Genomic DNA, 19276 nt, shown 5'->3' with positions numbered 1-19276 from the left:
TTCTGTGTGACGTTTCTTACCCCAATAACCCTAGAAGTTTCCTTTTCTCACCTTCCCCAACAGTTTACATTTGTTTTTTTGTTTGTTTTTATTGGTAATTTTTAAGCATTTCAAGTGGATTTCACATCCTTGTTGGGTTTTTGGGGTCTGACACATGACTGGCCTTTTTTTAAGGAGGGTTATGGATAATTTCAGATTATCACACACTCCCTGCCCCCCCATGTCTTCAAAGAAATGAAAGCATCGTTTTTTCTACTGCCCTTCAGAAAAAAGTTCTGGTTTTATGTGTGTGTATGTGTGTGTTTTTAATAAATATGTTTTTATGGATTTCAGAGAGGGAGGGAGAGGGTGAGAGAGAGAAACGTCAATGATGAGAGAGAACCATGGATTGGATGTGTCCTGCACGCCACCTACTGGGGATCGAGCCAGCAACTCAGGCATGTGCCTGACCTGGAATAGAACCTGTGACCTCCTGGTTCATAGGTCGACACTCAAACACTGAGCCACACCAGCTGGGCATCATATTTATTTTTTTACTTTTTTTATTGTTGTCATTACTACTAATGTCCCCATTTTCCCTCTCTTATCCAACCTCCACCATTTCCCCCCCTTTTCCTGTGGCCATCACCACACTGTTGACTGTGTCTATGGGTTATGCATATATGTTCTCTGCCTTTAGACCAATGTCCCAAAGTATTAAAAACCCATGCACTTAGTTGGCATTTGATATTTATGAATATCCCCTAAAACATCTATTATGTGGAAATATATGTAGGAAGTCATATATAATGTCAAAGTATCACTTTGGGCTTTGTAAAAATAGCAAATACTTTTTTAAAAAGCAGACTGACATGATGGAGTCTAGAAGAGAAGAAAATCCACCGTAGACAATCATTTCAGTAGTATTGGTCCGGTGCATGAAACTATTGCACGGGGGCAGAGGGGGGGGTGTCCCTCAGGCCTTCTCCATTCTGGGACATCCCTCTTGCAATCCAGGACTGCTGGCTCCCAACCGCTCGCCTGCCTGTGTGATTGCCCCTAACCCCTCTGCGTGCCAGTCCAATCACCCCTAACTGTTCCTCTGCCTGTCTGATCGCCCCTAACTTCTCCTCTGCCACCTGATGTCTCTAACTGCTCCCCTGTTGGCCCGATCACCTCTATGTGCTTTCCTGCTGGCCTGATCACCCCTAATTGCCTCTACCCCTGCACCCAGGAACCAGGCTTCCCTGTTCTGGCTGGAAACAGGCACCTGGCACCAGTGTCAGCTTTGCCCCACCTGGTTTCAGGCACCCGGCACCCTGAGTGGCTTCTCCTGGGGCCACCTTTGTCAGGAAGGATATCCAGAAGGTCGTCTGGAAGACATCCTGTCTAATTACCATATTACCCTTTATTAGTATAGATAGTAATTGCTCTACTTGTTCTTTCTTGTTATAAAGATACATACATGTTGCTATAACCTATGGTTGGGATTCATTCAAACACAAATACAAAGACCTTAAGTTCAGAGAAGGATTAACGGGATTATGCTGAAAATTACTTGGAAAAGAATCAATGACTCTCTCCCGAAATGAATACATTAAATTTTTTTTTGAACTTTATAGTCAGGGGTGCCTGTGTCTGTCATTGAATACTCTTTGTCTTTTTTAAGAGTAGGGAGAAGGCTGTGTGTAGAGGTTTATTGGATGCATTTTCTATGATATTAACACTTCTAAGCCCACATGATTCTTCGGATGAGAGGCTATGGATAGATGTCAAGTGTGGGCTGATGAATGAGGAATATTTAAGAATTTAAGGGTGGGCTTGCCCAGCTGTTTGATATCCCACCCTTTCGGGGAGGGGGGCAGGCTTACATCAGAACTTCCATTAGAATTGGGTTGACCAGATGTCCAAAAATGAAAAGAATTTGCGACCGCAACCTCCATGAAAAATTCCTGTCCCAGCGTTGGGGATTTCAAAACGGTGTGTTGGAGACAGGCACTTTTATTCTTTCCAAGGAACTTGGACATTTGCCTGATTCAGGGTATTTCTATACACTTCGGTTCAGGTTGTGAATATTGGGGAGGCAATTTGATTTTTTCCTTTTTTTTCAAATATATTTTTATTGATTTCAGAGAGGAAAGCAGAGGAAAAGAGTTCGAAACATCCATGATGAGAGAATCATGGGTCGGCTCCCTCCTGCACGTCCCTCCCTGGGATGAAGCCCACAACCTGGGCGTGTACCCTTGACCAGGAATGGAACCAAGGACTCTTCAGGTCGAAGGCTGACATTCTATCCACTGAGCCAAACCGGCCAGGGCCAATTTGACTTTTTCAAAGGGTGGAAACGCCTTGAAGCATCTCAGCATTCATGTCACAGTGGGAATTACAACTCACCTCAACATTCTTTTTACATTGTTTCTGTAAATACAGACTCTGACTGATAATGAAGCTTGTAGGTAAACAGCATGTTTGTATAAGAATCCTAGGAACTAATTTTAGAAGATATAAACTCTGACCTTGCCAGTTCTGGAAGATTTGATGACCTTCAACCTTAGAACCAGGAGAACAAAGTGTAGGATGACGCACACTGGACCGACATATGACCATTTGCAAGATCCTTATCAGATTGGACTGTGCCTGTCCACACATAGAGAACTTCTCCAACCCCGCCCCCTAACCTCTTTGCTCTGTTTGGCCTCTCCATCCTTATAAAAGCCTCTTCTTGCAGTGAGATGTGCAGATGGGTTTTGGGATGAGTATCCTTCATCTTCTCAGGTTGCCGCGAAATGAATAAACCTCTTTCCTTCCTCAACACCACCTGTCTCACGGGACTTGTTTCTGGGGTGTGAGTCAGGGGAACCTTGTTTTTTCTGGACACATTCCTGGTACATGGACTCCTGGGAATACGTGTATCATGGTCATGTTCTTTCTTCTGCAGGTGACAGGGGGAAGCAGAGAACGGTCACAAAGGAAAGGAGCTACGAATGGTGATTTGCCTTCACAGCAAGAAGAACAGGCAAGAAAAAGATGGATGGGAGGAGGAGGAGGAAGGATTGGGGATGGAGTTTGATCTGATGGAGGAATTTGGGCTTTGTGGACTGAAGTGAGTTTAGCAGCAAAACCATACAGCTCTTGCCAAGAGCTTGGCTGAGGTTTGGGGAAGGAAGAGATCATTCTGTAAGTGATGTTATGAGCCCTCAGGAATCCTATTTGCTGTTTCAGCTGTCATTTGCTTCCTGTTTGTCCCTTCAGGTAACATTGGTTTCTGTCTGTCCATGAATATTTTGGTCTTGCCTCTCTCACCAGCACTTGAGAAGCAAGACCACAGTTAAGAAGCCCACCAGGACGCTGACGTTAGCTTTGTTCCTCTGCCAGTTGTTAAGGGTAGAGCATATTATTTGCATGTTATTTGCATGATTTGGGTGGTTCTATGGTTTTTGAGTTTCCTCTGAGATGATCATTAAGAAGGTGGTGTTGTCAGGACAAAAAGAAAAATTGAAACAACTACAAAGTATTAATTTAAAAACAAAAGAAAATGAAAGGAAAGAAAAGAAATGAGAAGAAAATAAAGGAAAAGAAAAGAGAAGATAAGAAAAGAAAAAATAAGGAAAGAAAATAAAAGGAAAGAAAAGAGCCTGGCTGGCATGGCTCAGTTTTTAGCCTAAACCTAGGAACCGGGAGATGTGGATTAGATTCCCAGTCATGGCACTAGCCCGGGTTACAGTCTTGATCCCCAGTAGTGGGCATGCAGGAGGCAACCAATCCATGATTCTCTGTCATCATTGATCTTTCTTTCTCTCCCTCTCCCTTTCTCTCTGAAATCAGTAAAACTATATGCAAAACACGAAAAAATAGTCATGGCATAGTAAAGTAAAGTATTGAGTCTATGCAATCGTATATAATAAAAGGCTAATATGGAAATCGACCAAACAGCAGAATGACTGGTTGCTATGACACGCACTGACCACTGGGGACAGATGCTTATGAGAAGAGCTGTCCACCGGTGGTCAGTGCACTCCCACAGGGGGAGTGCCATTCATCCAAAAGCCAGGCTCACGGCTCCGGAGCACAGGGGTTGGTGGCAGCCTCCACGGCAGCACTAAAGAGTGCCTAGCAGTCAGTTGGACATCCCTCAAGGGGTCTTGGACTAGGAGAGGCTGAAGGGTAGGCGGAGCACCCCCTTGAGTGCATAAATTATGTGCACTGAGACTCTAGTACTTTTATAATAACTGTGTTTGGTGTCAGATGGGTATGGGATTAATTCCATGATTTCTGAGTCGATTATATAATGTCTAATCATTGGGGTGTACCCCTGAAATGAGATTAAGGTTCTATGTTAACAGTCATTTAAAAGTGTTTTTAAAATTTCATAGGACCATATTACCTTCATAGAGTCATATTTTACCTCATGTACTTTTTGTACAGTCTGTTCGAGAAAGAGCTCTAAAACTGAAAAGAAAGACAAGTTGAGATTTATAAATTTGCAAAATAAACCAAAGGCAACCACAAACACAACCGTAAAAACCATAAAGTTAAAAGGTATAGTAAAATGCATTTGGAGACCTCATTTCCTGTCTTTAGATACCAGGACCGAAGTAGCGAGAGGCTCTGAGAAGCTGTGGCTGTTGCTCTGTGGACCACGGAGGGGTCATGGCAGAGCTCCCATCGATCGTGCACCTCAACTCGCACCCCAGCTACCTGAGTATTCGTGGGCCCTCAGTTTATGAGGATGAGAACAAGCGCACATGGCTGCATCACGTCATGGACACAGGAGGTCACATTCAAGTACAGTTGTGACAGGTGGACTACCCCAGTGAGCATAAAGAACTCCCCACCAGCCCACTGACCTCGAACACCATGCCTTCGTTGTGGACGATCCACCTTCACAGCATGTACCTGGACTCCATGGACCGATTCTGGCGCATTGTGCACCACATCAAGAAGGATGACATGGAGGAAATGATACTTAAACTGATGGAAGACTCTTAGGACATGTGATGGGGTCCCTGGCTCTTGTCAACCTGAGCCCCAGTCTTTCTGACCCGCTGGTGGGACGTGTATAGTTCTGTTCACCTTTTTAATAAGTTCTATTGTTCTACCTGCCACCCCCGCTGTGTGAGGGTACATTGATATCTCTCTCTCTCTCTCTCTCTCTCTCTCTCTCTCTCTCTCTCTCTCTCTCTCTTCTTGTTGTTGTTCTTGTTGTTCGTGTTCTTCTAATTTTCTTCTTCTACTTTCTCTCTCTCTCTCTATCTCTTTGTCTCTCTCTCTCTCACACACTCTCTCAAATCAATAAAAACATTTTGAGCCAAGCTGGGGTTTCTCACTGGTTGAGGGACAAACTATGAACCTGGAGGTCACGGTTCGGTTCCTGGTCAGGGCACAGACAAGAATTAACCAATGAGTCCTAGCTTGATTGGCTCAGTGGATAGAGGGTTGGACTGTGGACTCTGGAAGGTCCCAGGTTCGATTCTGTTCAAGGGTATATGCTCAGGTTGTGCGCTCCATCCCCAGTAGGCGGCCTAGAGGAGGCACCCGATGTATGATTCTCTCTCATCATTGATGTTTCTCACTCCCTTCCTGTATGAAATCAATCCTATATAATAAAAGCCTAAGATGCTAAGTGTCCATCGACCGGTCATCTGTTCAACCAATCAAATCATAATATGTCATGATATACTAAGGTTGCTCAACTACTCACTATGACATGCATTGACCACCAGGGACAAGGCTTTCAGACTGGTAGGTCAGATTGCTGCTGGGGTACGGCTGATCGCGACTGAGTGAGACATGCTGGACTCACCCTGGAGCCCTTCCATGGTCCCTCAACAGCTAGCCTGCCTCCCGTGTCCCTCACTAGACCTAATGAGACACTGTTGGGGTGCCTTGGCCTGGCCTCTGCCCTCGCATAATCTCTGACCCCTTGGGGGATGTCAGAGAGCCAGTTTCTTCTGATGCCCGCAGGCCAGGCCGAGGCACCACACTGGTGCACGAATTCCCCCAAACATACGTTCTTCTTTTGGAGAGGGTAGAATCGTTGGATGAACCTCATGAGATAAAACAATGAGAACGGAGGTCATTGAAATGAAAACTATTTCCAGTGATGTCTTCTAGCCTTGTCTACCAGGGTGGGGCCAATATGTTTAGGCTTAAGGTTTTTTTATTTTTCTTTCTCTGTTTTATATATTTTTACTAGAGGCCCAGGTTTCAGGTTCATTTGCCAGTAGGGTGTGAGGGGGAGGCAGCCGATCCCTGATTCTCTTTATTGCAACCATGGATGCCCTGAAATTGATTTCTGGGTTCCCTTGGATCCCCCTCCAACCTCCTCTTGCTGGTTCGATGGTAGATGAATTTTATGAAAGCTGGGCTTTGTTTGGGCCAGTTTAGTGCTACACCCAATTAAAAACCCAAATGCACACAGAGCTAGATGCTAAAGCCGTGATTCTCTCTAATCATGGATGTTTCTCTCCCTCTCGATTTCCCTGCCTCTCTGAGTCAATAAAATCATTTTTAAAAATATTTGCAATTGTTGCATTCTGATGTCTTCCATATTGTTTTAAAATAGTTTATTATTTTTTTGGTTTAACATAACAGGTAGCTAGTCATTAAAAGACTAACCTAGCGCCCGTGCTGGTTTGGCTCAGTGGATAGAGTGTCGGCCTGTGGACGGAAGCGTGCTGAGTTTGATTCCAGTCAAGGGCATATGCCCAGGTTGAGGGCTCTATCCCCAGTGGCGGGCATGCAGAAGGCAGCCGGTCCATGATTCTCTCTCATCATCACTGATGTTTCTATCTCTCTCTCCCTTCCTCTCTACAATCCATAAAAAATATATATAGATTTTATTATAAAAAAGCCCACCCCTCAAAATCTGTCATGTGTTGCACTGCGGACACTCTGTCTCATGACCCATTTGGACTCGATTCTTTCGAGGGCAGTATGAGGGGAACATTTGAACTATGTTGTTTTTTTCCTCCAATTTTTTCTTTTTTCTTTTTACTTTGCTTCTGCTAAATTCCAAGAGGCAGATGCCTGACATTTCCTTAGGACCCCTTTCATCTTTCCCGCCTTATTGGGGAAGAGTTTGCCTCAGTCCAGGTCATTGAGCTGGGAGTTGTTTTCAATTTTTTTTTTTTTTTTGAGAGGAATGGAGAGGTAGAGAGTTAGAAACATCCATGATGAGAGAATCATGGATCGGCTGCCTACTGAAAGTCCCTCACTGGGGATCAAGCCCACAACCTGCGTATGTGCCTCAACCAGGAATTGAACCAGGGACCCTTCAGTTCGCAGGCCGACACTCTATCCACTGAGGCAAACCAGCCAAGGCCAATTTGACTTTTTCAAAGGGTGGAAATGCCTTGAGGAATAATGAAGCATCTCAGCATTCATGTCACAGTGGGAATTACAACTCACCTAACCATTCTTTCCTCATTGCTCCTTTAACTGCAGACTCTGACTAATTATGAAGCTTGTAGATAAACAGCCTGTTTGTATAAGAATCCTAGGAACTAATTTTAAAAGATATGAACTCTGACCTTCCCAATTCTGGGAGATTTGCTGTCCTTCAACCTTAGAACCAGGAGGACAAGTCTAGGATGACGCACACTGGACCATCACATGACCACTTGCAAGACCCTTATCAGATTGGATTGTGCCTGTGGGCACATAGAGTACTTCTCAAGCCCCGCCCCCTGACCTGTTCACTCTGTTTGGCCTCTCCCTCTTTATAGAAGCCTCTGCCTGCACTGAGATGTGCAGATGGGTTTTGGGACGAGCATCCTCCATCTTCTCAGGTTGCCGGCACCTGAATAAACCTCTTTCCATCCTAACCACCACCTGTCTCAGGGGACTGGTTTCTGGGGTGTGAGGGGTACCTTGTTTTACTCGACACATTCCTGGTACATGGACTCCTGGGAATATGTGTATCATGGTCATGTTCTTTCTTCTGCAGGTGAGAGGGGGAAGCAGAGACTGGTCACAGAGGAAAGGAGCGAAGAACGGTGCTTTGGCTTCAGAGCAGGAAGAACATGTAAGAAAAAGATAAATTGCAGGAGGAGGAGGAAGGATGGGGGATAGAGTCTGATCTGAGGGAGGAATTTGGACTTTGTGGACTGAAGTGAGTTTAGCAGCACAACAATACAGCTCTTGCAAAGAGCATGGCTGATGTTTGGGGAAGGGACAGATCATTCTATGAGTGATGTTATGAGACCTCAGGTATCCGACTTGCTGATTTACTTGACACTTGCTTGCTGTTTGCCCGATCAGCTATTCCAAGTATCTCTCGGTCCCTGAATATTTTGGTCTTGCCTCTCTCACCAGCACTTGAGAAGCAAGACGGCTGTTAAGCCCACCTGTACGCAGACGTTAGCTTTGTTCCTCTGCCTGCTGTTAAAGGTAAAGCATATTATTGCATATTACTAGCATGGGGTGGGTTGTTCTATTGTTTGTGAGTGCCCTCTGAGATGATCAGAAAGAAGGTGGTGGTATCAGGACAAAAAGTTGAAACAACTACAATGTTTTAATTAAGAAACAAGAAAATAAAAGAGCCTGGGTGGCATGGCTCAGTTGTTTAGATTAAACCTAGGAACCAGGAGAATTGGATTCGATTCCCAGTCATGGCACATGCCTGGGTTAAAGTCTTGATCCCAGTAGGGGGCATGCAGGAGGCAAACCATCTGTAATTCTCTGTCATCATTGATCTTACTCTTTCTCTCCCTCTCCCTCCCTCTCTGAAATCAGTAAAACAATATGAAAAAAATGAAAGAATAGTCATGGCACAGTAAAGTAGAGCATTGAGTGAATCAATATAATAAATGGCTAATATGCAAATCGACCAAACGGCAGAATGACTGGTCTCTATGACACGCACTGACCACTGGGGGCAGATGCTCATGGCAGGAGCTGTCCACCGGTGGTCAGTGCACTCCCACAGGGGTATGCCCCTCAGCCAAAAGCCAGGCTCAGAGCTCCCAAGCACAGGGGGTTAGTGGGAGCCTCCACGGAAGCACTAAAGCAGGCCTAAGTTGGCAGTTGGACATCCCTCAAGGGGTCCCGGACTGGGAGAGGGTGCAGGGTTGGCTGAGGAACACCCCTGATTGCATAAATTTTATGCACCGAGCTTCTAGTAATATTATAATAACTGGGTATGGTGTCAGATGGGTATGAAATTAATTGCATGATTTCTTAGTCCATTATATAATGTCTAATCATTGGGGTGTACCCCTGAGGAGAACCTAAGGGTCTAAGTTAACTGTCATTTAAAAAATGGTTTTAAAATTCCATACGAGCATGTTACATTTATAGAGACATATTTTCCATTAAGTACGTTTTGTACAGTTTGTTCTAGGAGAGAGATCTAAAGCTAAAAAGAAAGAAAAGTTGAGATTTATAAATATGCAAAATAAACTAAAGGCATCCACAAACACAACCGTAAAAATCATAATGATAAAAGCCAAGGTAAAATGCATTTGAAGACCTGATTCCCTGTCTTTCGAAGCCAGGATCAAAGTAGCGAGAGGCTCTGAGAAGCTGTGGCTGTTGCTCCTTGGAACACGGAGGTGTCATGGTTGAGCTCCTGTCGAAGGTGCACCTCACCTCACACCCCATCTACCTGAGGATCCGTGGGCACTCGGTGTATGAGGACGAGAACCAGCGCACATGGCTGCATCTCGTCATGGACCTAGAAGGTGACCTGCAAGTACGGTTGTGGCAGAACGACATCCCAAGTGGGAATATCGCACTCAGCACCAGCCCGCTGACCTCGAGCACCATGCCTTCGATGTGGACGCTACTTTTTGGCAGCCAGTACCTGGACTCCATGGGCCGGTTCTGGCGCATCGTGCACCATGTCAAGGTGGATGACCTGGAGGAAATGGTACTTGAGCTGATAGACGACTCATAGGGCATCTGCTGGGGTCCGTGGGACGTGTATAGTTCTATTCACCTTTTTAATAAGCTCTGCTGTTCTATCTGCCACCTCCTGGCTGCGAGGGCACATTGATGTCTCTCTCTCTCTCTCTCTCTCTCTCTCTCTCTCTCTCTCTCTCTCTCTCTTTCTTCTTGTTCTTCTTTTCCTTCTCCTTCTCGTTCTCCTTCTCGTTCTCCTTCTCCTTCTTCTCCTCCTCCTCCTCCTCCTCCTACTCCTCCTCCTCCTCCTTTCTCCCTCTCTCTCTTCTGTCTCTTTGTCTCTCTGTCTCTCTCTCTCTCTATCAAATCAATAAAAGTATTTTGAGCCAAGCTGGTGTTTCTCAGTGGTTGAGGGATGACCTTTGAACCTGGAGGTCACAGTCTGATTCCTGGTGAGGTCACAGACAAGAATTAACCAATGAGTTCTTGCTTGTTTGGCTCAGTGTATAGAGGGTTGGACCGTGGACTCTGGAACGTCCCAGGTTCGGTTCTGGTCAAGGGCACACGCTATGGTTGTGGGTTCGATCCCCAGTAGGGGGCGTGCAGGAAGCACCCGATGTATGATTCTGTATCATCATTGATGTTTCTCCCTCCCTTCCTGTATGAAATCAATCCTATATAATAAAAGTCCAATATGCTAAGTGTCCAGTCGACCGGTAATCTGTTCAACCAATAAAAGCATACTATGCAAATGAAATACTAAGGTTGCTCAACTGCTGGCTATGACATGCTTTGACGACCAGGGACAAGACATTCAGACTGGTAGGTTAGCTTGCCGCTGGGGTCTGGCTGAACAGGACTGAGTGAATCGGGCTGAAAACACCCTGGAGCCCTCCCATGGTCCCTCCCCAGCAGGCCAACCTCCCATGTCTCTCCCCAGATGTAATGGTGACCGATGGTGTCCCTTGGCCTGGCCTGTGGCCTCTCATAATCTGGGACCCCTTGGGGGATGTAAGACAGCCACCTTCGCCTCTCCCCGCAGGCCAGGCCAAGGTACCACACTGGTTCACCAATTCATGCACTGGGCCTCTAGTACATAAATATTAAACAGAGAAAGAAAAAGAAAAAGACCTTAGACCTGAAAATATTAGCCCATCCCCAGTAGGCAACGCTCAAAGACATCACTGGAAATAGTTTTCATTTCAATGACCAGCGTTCTCATTGTTTGATATCCTGAAGTTCATAAACCAATACTACCTTCTCTATAAAAAGAAGGAATGTTTGCGGGATTATGGGTGTTTTATGCTGATCATCTCTTTCCTTTGAGGAATTAGGAGGGATGCCAGGGCTCATCTCCTGAAGGCTCGAGCCGGCTCTGTGTATGGCTTTAGCATCTAGCTCTGGATGCATTTGGGTTTTAATTGTGTTTAGCACTGAACAGCCCCAAACAAAGCCAAGCGATCATAAAATTCATCTACCATCAAACCAGACAGAGGCGGCTGGAGTAGGAGTTGGAGGGAGCCCCAGAAATCAATTTCAGGGCATCCATGGTTGCATTAAAGAGATCACTGACTGCTGATTAAATTCTCCTCTTGCAGGAATGTGTTTGCAAATGCAAATTGAGCCCTTTAAGGCTGGGGACTGGGGAGCGTGAGGGATGTGTTTTTAACATGTGTTTCTCATATTCAAAATATTGCATTTCCGGCCCGGCCAACATTGCTCAATGGTTGAACGTTGACCTATCAAGAAGGAGGTCATGGTTCAATTCCCAGTCAAGGGCACATACCTGATTTGCAGGCTCTATCCCCAGTAGGGGGAGTGTGGGAGGCAGCCGATCCTTGATTCTCTCTCATCACGGATGTTTCTCTCCCGCTCGCTTTTCCTTCTGCTCTGAGTCAATAAAACATTTAAAAAAAAAAACATTAAGCAAGAGTTGCGTTCAGATTAAATGCACATTGTTTTAAAATAGTTTATTATTTTTTTTTTGGTTTTAAACACCAGGTGTGTAGTCATTTAAAGAGGACCTAGCCCACAAGCTGGTTTCGATCAGTGGATAGAGCGTTGGCCTTTTTTTTCAAATATATTTTTATTGATTCAAAGAGGAAGAGAGAGGGAGAGAGTTAGAAACATCCATGATGAGACAATCATCGATCAGCCAACTCCTGCAAGTCCCTCTCTGGGTATCAAGCCAACAACCTTGGCATGTGCCCTTGACTGGGAATCAAACACTGGACCCTTCAGTTCGAAGGCCGACACTCTATCCACTGAGCCAAACCGCCTAGTGCATATTTGATTTTTCAAACGGTGGAAATGCCTTGAAGAAAAAAGAAGTATCTCAGCATTCATGTAACAGGAATTACGTGAATTCATGTAATTCATGGAAATTACAACTCAACTCCCCATTCTTTCCACATTGTTCCTGTAAATGCAGACTCTGACTAATAATGAAGCTTGTAGATAAACAGCCTGTTTGTATAAAAATCCTAGGAACTAATTTTAGAAGATATGAACTCTGACTTTCCAAGTTTTAGGAGATTCACTGACCTTCAACCTTAGAACCAGGATGAAAAAGGCTAGGATGATGCACAATGGACCAACACCTGACCACTTGCAAGATCCTTATCAGATTGGACTGTGCCTGTGGGTACGTAGAGAACTACTCAAGCCCCGCCCCCGGACCTCTTTGCTCTGTTTGGCCTCACCCACCTTATAAAAGCCTCTGCCTGCACTGAGATGTGCAGCTGGGTTTTGGGACCAGCTTCGCCCATCTTCTCAGGTTGCCAGCACCTGAATAAACCTCTTTCCTTCCTCACCACCACCTGTCTCACAGGACTGGTTTCTGGGATGTGAATTAGGGAAACCCAGCTTTTTCTGGACACATTCCTGATACATGGACTCCCTGGAACAGGTGTATTATGGCCATTTTCTTCTTCTGCAGGTGACAGGGGGAATCTGAGATGCTCACAGAGGAAAGGAGGGAGGAACGGTGGTTTGCCTTCAGAGCAAGAAGAACAGGAAAGAAAAAGATGGATGGGAGGAGGAGGAGGAAGGATTAGGGTAGGAGTCTGATCTGAGGGAGGAATTTGGACTTTGTGGACTGAAGTGAGTTTAGCAGCAAGACCATACAGCTCTTGCCAAGAGCATGGCTGAGGTTTGGGGAAGGGAGAGATCATTCTATAAGTGATGTCATGAGACCTCAAGAATCCTACGTGCTCTTTCACCTGACACTTTGATTCCTTTTTGCCTGATCAGCTATCCCAGGTATCTGTCTGTCTCTGAATATTCTGGTCTTGCCTCTCTCTCCAGAACCTGAGAAGCAAGAACGCTGTTAAAAAGCCCACCTGGATGCAGACATTAGCTTTGTTTCTCTGCAAGCTGTTAAAGGTAAAGCATATTATTTGCATATCACTTGCATGGGGTTGCTTGTTCTATGGTTTGTGAGTTCCCTCTGAGATGGTCAGAAAGAAGGTGGTGTTGTCAGGACAAAAAGATAAGTTGAACCAACTACAAAGTTTTAATTAAGAAAAAAAGAAAAGCGAAGAAAAGAAAAGAAATGAAAAGACCTTGGCTGGCATGGCTCAGTTGCTTAGCTTAAACCAAGGAACCGGGAGATGTCAATTCGATTCACAGACATGGCACATGCCGGGTTACAGTCTTGATCCCCAGGTGGGGGCATTCAGGAGGCAACCAATCCTTGATTCTCTGTCATCATTGATCTTTCTCTTTCTCTCCCTCTCCCTTCCTCTCTGAAATCAGTAAGACTATATGAAAAAAAACGGAGAAATAGTCATGGCACAGTAAAGTAGAGCATTGAGTCAATGCAATCCTATATAATAAAAGACTAATATGTAAATCTACCAAAAGGCAGAACACCTGGTTCTATGACACACACTGACCACCGGGGGCAGATGCTCATGTCAGGAGCTGTCACTGGTGGTCAGTGCACTCCCACAGGGGGAGCACTGCTGAGCCAAAAGCCAGGCTCACAGCTACTGTGTACAGGGGCATGGTGGGAGCCTCCACAGTAGCACTAACGCGGGCCTAAGCCTTCAGTTGAACATCCCTCAAGGGGTCCCGGACTGGGCAATGCTCCAGGGCTGATGGAGTGACCCCCCCAAGTGCATGAATTTTGTGCACTGAGTCTGTAGTATCATTATAATAACTGTGTGTGGTGTCAGATGGGTATGAGATTAATTGCATGATTTCTTAGTCCATTATATAATGTCTACTCATTGGGTTCTACCCATGAAAGGAACCTAAGTTTGTATGTCAACTGACATTTAAAAAATGTTTTAAAAATTCTATAGGACTATGTTACCTTCCCAGAGTCACATTATACTTCAAGTATGTCTTGTACAGTTTGTTCTACAAGAGAGATCTAAAGCTAAAACAGAAAGAAAAGTTGAGATATATAAATTTGCAAAATAAAACAAAGGCTACCACAAACACAACCCTAAAAACCATAAAGATATAAGCCCATGTAAACTCCGTTTGGAGACCCCATCCCGTGTCTTTCGTTACCAGGACCAAAGTAGCGAGAGGATCTGAGAAGCTGTGGCTGTTGCTCCTTGGACCACGGAGGGGTCATGGCTGAGATCCCATCAAAGGTGCACCTCACCTCGCACCCCATCTGCCTGAGGATCCTTGGGGACTCGGTGTACCAGGACAAGAAGCAGCGCACGTGGCTGCATCTAGTCATGGAGACAGGAGGTGTCCTGCAAGTACGGTTGCGGCAGGAAGCCATCCCCAGTGGGCATATCTCACTCACCACCAGCCCGCTGACCTCGAGCACCATGCCTTTTATGTGGACGATCCACCCTGGCAACCAGTACCTGGATTGCATGTGCCGGTTCTGGCGCATCGTGCACCACATCAAGGAGGATGACATGGAGGAAATGATCCTTGAGTTGATGGAAGACTCATAGGACACGTGATGGGTTCCCTGGCTCTTGTTAACCTGAGCCCCAGTACTGCTGGCCTGCTGGTGGGACATGTATAGTTGTGTTCACCATTTTAATAAGCTCTGTTGTTCTATCTGCCACCCCATGGGTGCGAGGGCACATTGATGTCTCTCTCTCTCTCTCTCTCTCTCTCTCTCTCTCTCTCTCTCTCTCTCTCTTCTTGTTCTTCTTCTTCTTGATCTTCTTCTTGTTCTTCTTCTTCTATTTTTCTTCTTCTCAGCCTCCCTCTTCTCTCTCTCTCTCTATCTCTTTGTCTCTTTGTCTTTCTCTGTCTCTCTCCCTCTCTATCAAATCAATACAAGAATTTGGAAGCAAGCTGGTGTTTCTCAGTGGTTGAGGGAAGACGTATGAACCTTGAGGTCAAGGTACGATTCCTGGTCAGGGCACAGACAAGAATTAACCAATGAGCCCTAGCCTGTTTGGCGCAGTGAATAGAGGGATGGACTGTGGACTCTGGAAGGTCCCAGGTTCGATTCTGCTCAAGGGCACATGCTCTGGTTGTGCGCTCCAGCCCCAGTATGCTGCGTAGATGAGGCATCCGATGTATGATTCTGTCTCACCATTGATGTTTCTCGCCGCCTTCCTGTATGAAATCAATCCTATATAATAAAAGCCTAATATGCTAAGTGTCCAGTCGACCGGTCATCTGTTCAACCAATCAAATCATAATATGCCATGATATGGGAGAACATATTTGCTAATGTTATCACCGATAAGGGTTTAATCTCCAACATTTAGAGGGAGCTCATACAAGTTAACAAAAGGAAGATAAACAACCCAATCAAAAAATGGGCAACGGACCTAAATAGATACTTTTCAAAAGAAGACAGAAGGAAGACCAAAAGACATATGAAAACATGCTCAAAGTCACTAATCATCTGAGAGATGCAAATCAAAACGACAATATGGTACCATCTCACACCTGTCAGAATGGCTATCATCAACAAATGACAAGTGCTGGAGAGGATGTGGAGAAAAAGGAACCCTCCTGCACTGCTGGTGGGAATGCAGACTGGTGCAGCCACTGTACAGAACAGTATGGAGTTTCCTCAAAAAACTAAAAATAGAACTCCCATTTGAGCCAGTGATCCCACTTCTAGGAATATATCCCAAGAAACTAGAAACATCAACTAGAAAGGATACATGCACCCCTATGTTCGTAGCAGCACAATTCACCATAGCTAAGATTTGGAAACAGCCTAAGTGCCCATCAGCAGATGAGTGGATTAGAAAACTGTGGTACACCTATACAATGGAATACTATGCTGTGGTAAAAAAGCAGTTCTTACCATTTGCAACAGCATGGATGAAACTGGAAAGCATTATGCTAAGTGAAATATGCCAGTCAGAGAAAGATAAATATCACATGATCTCACTCATTTATGGAATATAATGAACAACATAAACTGATGAACAAAAACAGATCCAGAGACAGAGAAGCATCAATCAGATCATCAAACCTCAGAGGGAAGGTAGGGGAAGGTGGGAGTAAGGGGGAGAGATCAACCAAAGGACTTATATGCAAGCATATAGGCCTAACCAATGGACACAGACAACAGGGGGGTGAGGACATGAGCGGGGGTGGGGGTGAGGGGGATGGGGGTTAATGTAGGGATAAGGACACATATGTAATAATTTAATCAATAAAAAATTTAAAAATATATATATATGCCATGATATACTAAGGTTGCTCAACTGCTCGCTATGACATGCATTGACCACCAGGGACACGACTTTCAGACTGGTAGGTCAGCTTGCTGCTGGGGTCTGGCTGATTTGGACTGAGCGAGACATGCTGGACATACCTTGGATCCTTCCCATGGTCTCTTCCCAGCTGGCCTACCTCCTGTGTCCATCCCCAGACCTAATGGGGCACCGGTTTAGTGCCTTGGCCTGGCCTGTGCCCTCTCATTATCTGGGACCCATCAGGGGATGTCAGAGATCAGTTTCGGCCAATCCCCTTAGGCCAGACCAAGGCACCCCACTGGTGCACGAATTCCCCCAAACATTCGTTCTTTTTTGGAGAGGGTAGTATCGGTTGAGGAACCTCAGGAGATCAAACAATGAGAACGCTGGTCTTTGAAATGAAAACTATTTCTAGCGATGTCTTCTAGCCTTGTCTACTGGGGCTGGGCCAATATGTTTAGGCTTAAGGTCTTTTTCTTTTTCTTTCTCTGTTTAATATATTTTTACTAGAGGCCCAGGTTTCAGGTTCATTTGCCAGTAGGGGGTGACGGGGAGTTGGCCGTTCCCTGATTCTCTTTATTGCAACCATGGATGGCCTGAAATTGATTTCTGGGGCTCCCTTCGATCCCCGTCAAACCTCCTCTTGCTGGGTCGATTGTAGATGAATTTTATGATCGCTGGGCTTTGTTTGGGGCTGTTTAATACTAAACACAATCAAAAACCCAAATGCACACAGCGGTAGACGCTAAAGCTGTGATTCTCTCTCAGCATGGATGTTTCTCTCCCTCTCGAATTCCCTTCCTTTCTGAGTCAATAAAATCATTTTAAAAAATATTGTAATTGTTGCATCAGATGGCATGCACATTGTTTTAAAATAGTTTATAATTTTGTTTGGTTTAACATACCAGGTGTGTAGTCATTTAAAGACGACCTAGCGCCCGAGCTGGTTTTGCTCAGTGGATAGAGCTTAGGCCTGCGGACTGGAGGGTCCCGGTTTTGATTCCAGTCAAGGGCACATGCCTGGTTTGTGGGCTCTATCCCCAGTGGTGGGCATGCAGGAGTCAGCAGGTCCATGATCTCTCTCATCATCACTGATGTTATTATCTCTCTCTCTCCCTTCCTCTCTAAAATCAATAAAAAAATATATATATTTTTTTTTTATAAAAGAGCCAACGCCACAGGATCTGTCATGTGTCCCACTGCAGACTCACTGTCTCGTGACCCTTTGGGCTCGATTCCTTCGACCGAAGTATGAGGGTGACATTTGTATTATGATTTTTTTACCCTTTTTTCTTTTTTCTTCTTATTTTGCTTCTCCTAAATGCCAATGGACAGATGCAGCACATTCCCTTAGGACCCCCTTCATCTTTCCTTCCTAATTGGGGAAGATTTTGCCTCAATCCAGGTCATTGAGCTGGGAGTTGTGTTTTATTTTTATTTTTTCATAGAGGAATGGAGAGGGAGAGAGTTAGTAACATCCATGATGAGAGAATCATGGATCGGCTGCCTCCTGCACGTCCCTCACTGGGGATCAAGCCCACAACCTGGGCATGTGCCCTTGACCAGAATCGAACCCGGGAACCTTCATTTCGCAGGCCAACATTCAATCCACTGAGCCAAACTGGTTAGGGCCATTTTGACCTTTTTAAAGGGTGGAAACGCCTTGAAGCATCTCAGCATTCATGTCACAGTGGGAATTACAACTCACCATTCTTTCCACATTGTTCCTGTAAATTCAGACACTTACTAATAATGAAGATTTTAGGTAAACAACCTGTTTGTATAAGAATCCTAGGAACAAATTTCACAAGGTACGAACTCTGACCTTCCCAGTTCTGGCAGATTTGATGACCTTCAACCTTAGAACCAGGAGGACAAAGTCAAGGATGACGCACACTGGACCATCACCTGACCACTTGCAAGACCCTTATCAGGTTGGATTGTACCTGTGGTCACGGAGAGAACATCTCAAGCCCTGCCCCCTGACCTCTTTTCTCTGTGTGGCCTCTCCCTCCTTATAAAAGCCTCTGACTGCACTGAGATGTGCAGATGGGTTTTGGGACAAGCTTCGCCCATCTTCTGAGGTTGCCGGCACCTGAATATACCTCTTTCCTTCCTCACCACCACCTGTCTCCGGGGCTGGTTTCTGAGGTGTGAGTCAGGGGATCCTTCTTTTCTGGACACATTCCTGATACATGGACTCCCTGGAACAGGTGTATCATGGCCATTTTCTTTCTTCTGCAGGCGACAGGGGGAAGCAGAGACTGGTCACAGAGGAAAGGAGCGAAGAACGGTGCTTTGACATCAGAGCAAGAAGAACAGGTACGGAAAAGGTGGATGGAAGGAGGAGGAGGTGGAAGGATTGGGGATGGAGTCTGATCTGAGGGAGGAATTTGGACTTTGTGGACTGAAGGGAGTTAAGCAGCAAAACCATAGAGCTCTTGCCAAGAGCATGGCTGAGGTTTAGGGAAGGGAGAGATCATTCTATAAGTTATGTTATGAGACCTCAGGAATCCTACTTCGTGTTTCACCTTTCATTTGCTTGCTGTTTTCCCGATCAGGTATCCCAGGTATCTGTCTGTCCCTGAATATTTTGGTCTTGCCTCTCTCACCAGCACTTGAGAAGCAAGATGGCTGTTAAGAAGTCCACATGGGCGCAGACATTACCTTTGTTTCTCTGACAGCTGTAAAAGCATATTATTTGCATGGGGTGGGTTGTTATATAGTTTGTGAGTTCCATTGAGATGATCAGAAAAAAAGGTGGTGGTGGTGTCATTACAAAAAGTTCAAGCAACTACAAAGTTTTA

At 45.2% G+C, this 19276-nt stretch overlaps 2 protein-coding genes across 2 annotated transcripts; both read left to right on the top strand.

Moving 5' to 3' along the window:
• Nucleotides 1-9538: 9538 nt before the first annotated feature.
• Nucleotides 9539-9877, top strand: LOC132223765 (protein p13 MTCP-1-like). The gene has a single exon (XM_059678786.1). It carries the CDS (start codon nucleotides 9539-9541, stop codon nucleotides 9875-9877), a length of 339 nt encoding a protein of 112 aa, XP_059534769.1.
• A 4531-nt stretch (nucleotides 9878-14408) lies between these two features.
• On the top strand, nucleotides 14409-14747 carry LOC132223764 (T-cell leukemia/lymphoma protein 1A-like). Its single transcript, XM_059678785.1, has one exon. The coding sequence runs from the start codon at nucleotides 14409-14411 to the stop codon at nucleotides 14745-14747; it is 339 nt and encodes a 112-aa protein (XP_059534768.1).
• Nucleotides 14748-19276: the final 4529 nt, after the last annotated feature.

The sequence above is a fragment of the Myotis daubentonii genome, chromosome X, assembly GCF_963259705.1.
Source record: "Myotis daubentonii chromosome X, mMyoDau2.1, whole genome shotgun sequence".
NCBI classification, from domain to species: Eukaryota; Metazoa; Chordata; class Mammalia; order Chiroptera; family Vespertilionidae; genus Myotis; species Myotis daubentonii.
This window is presented reverse-complemented; position numbering and strand designations above follow the sequence as displayed.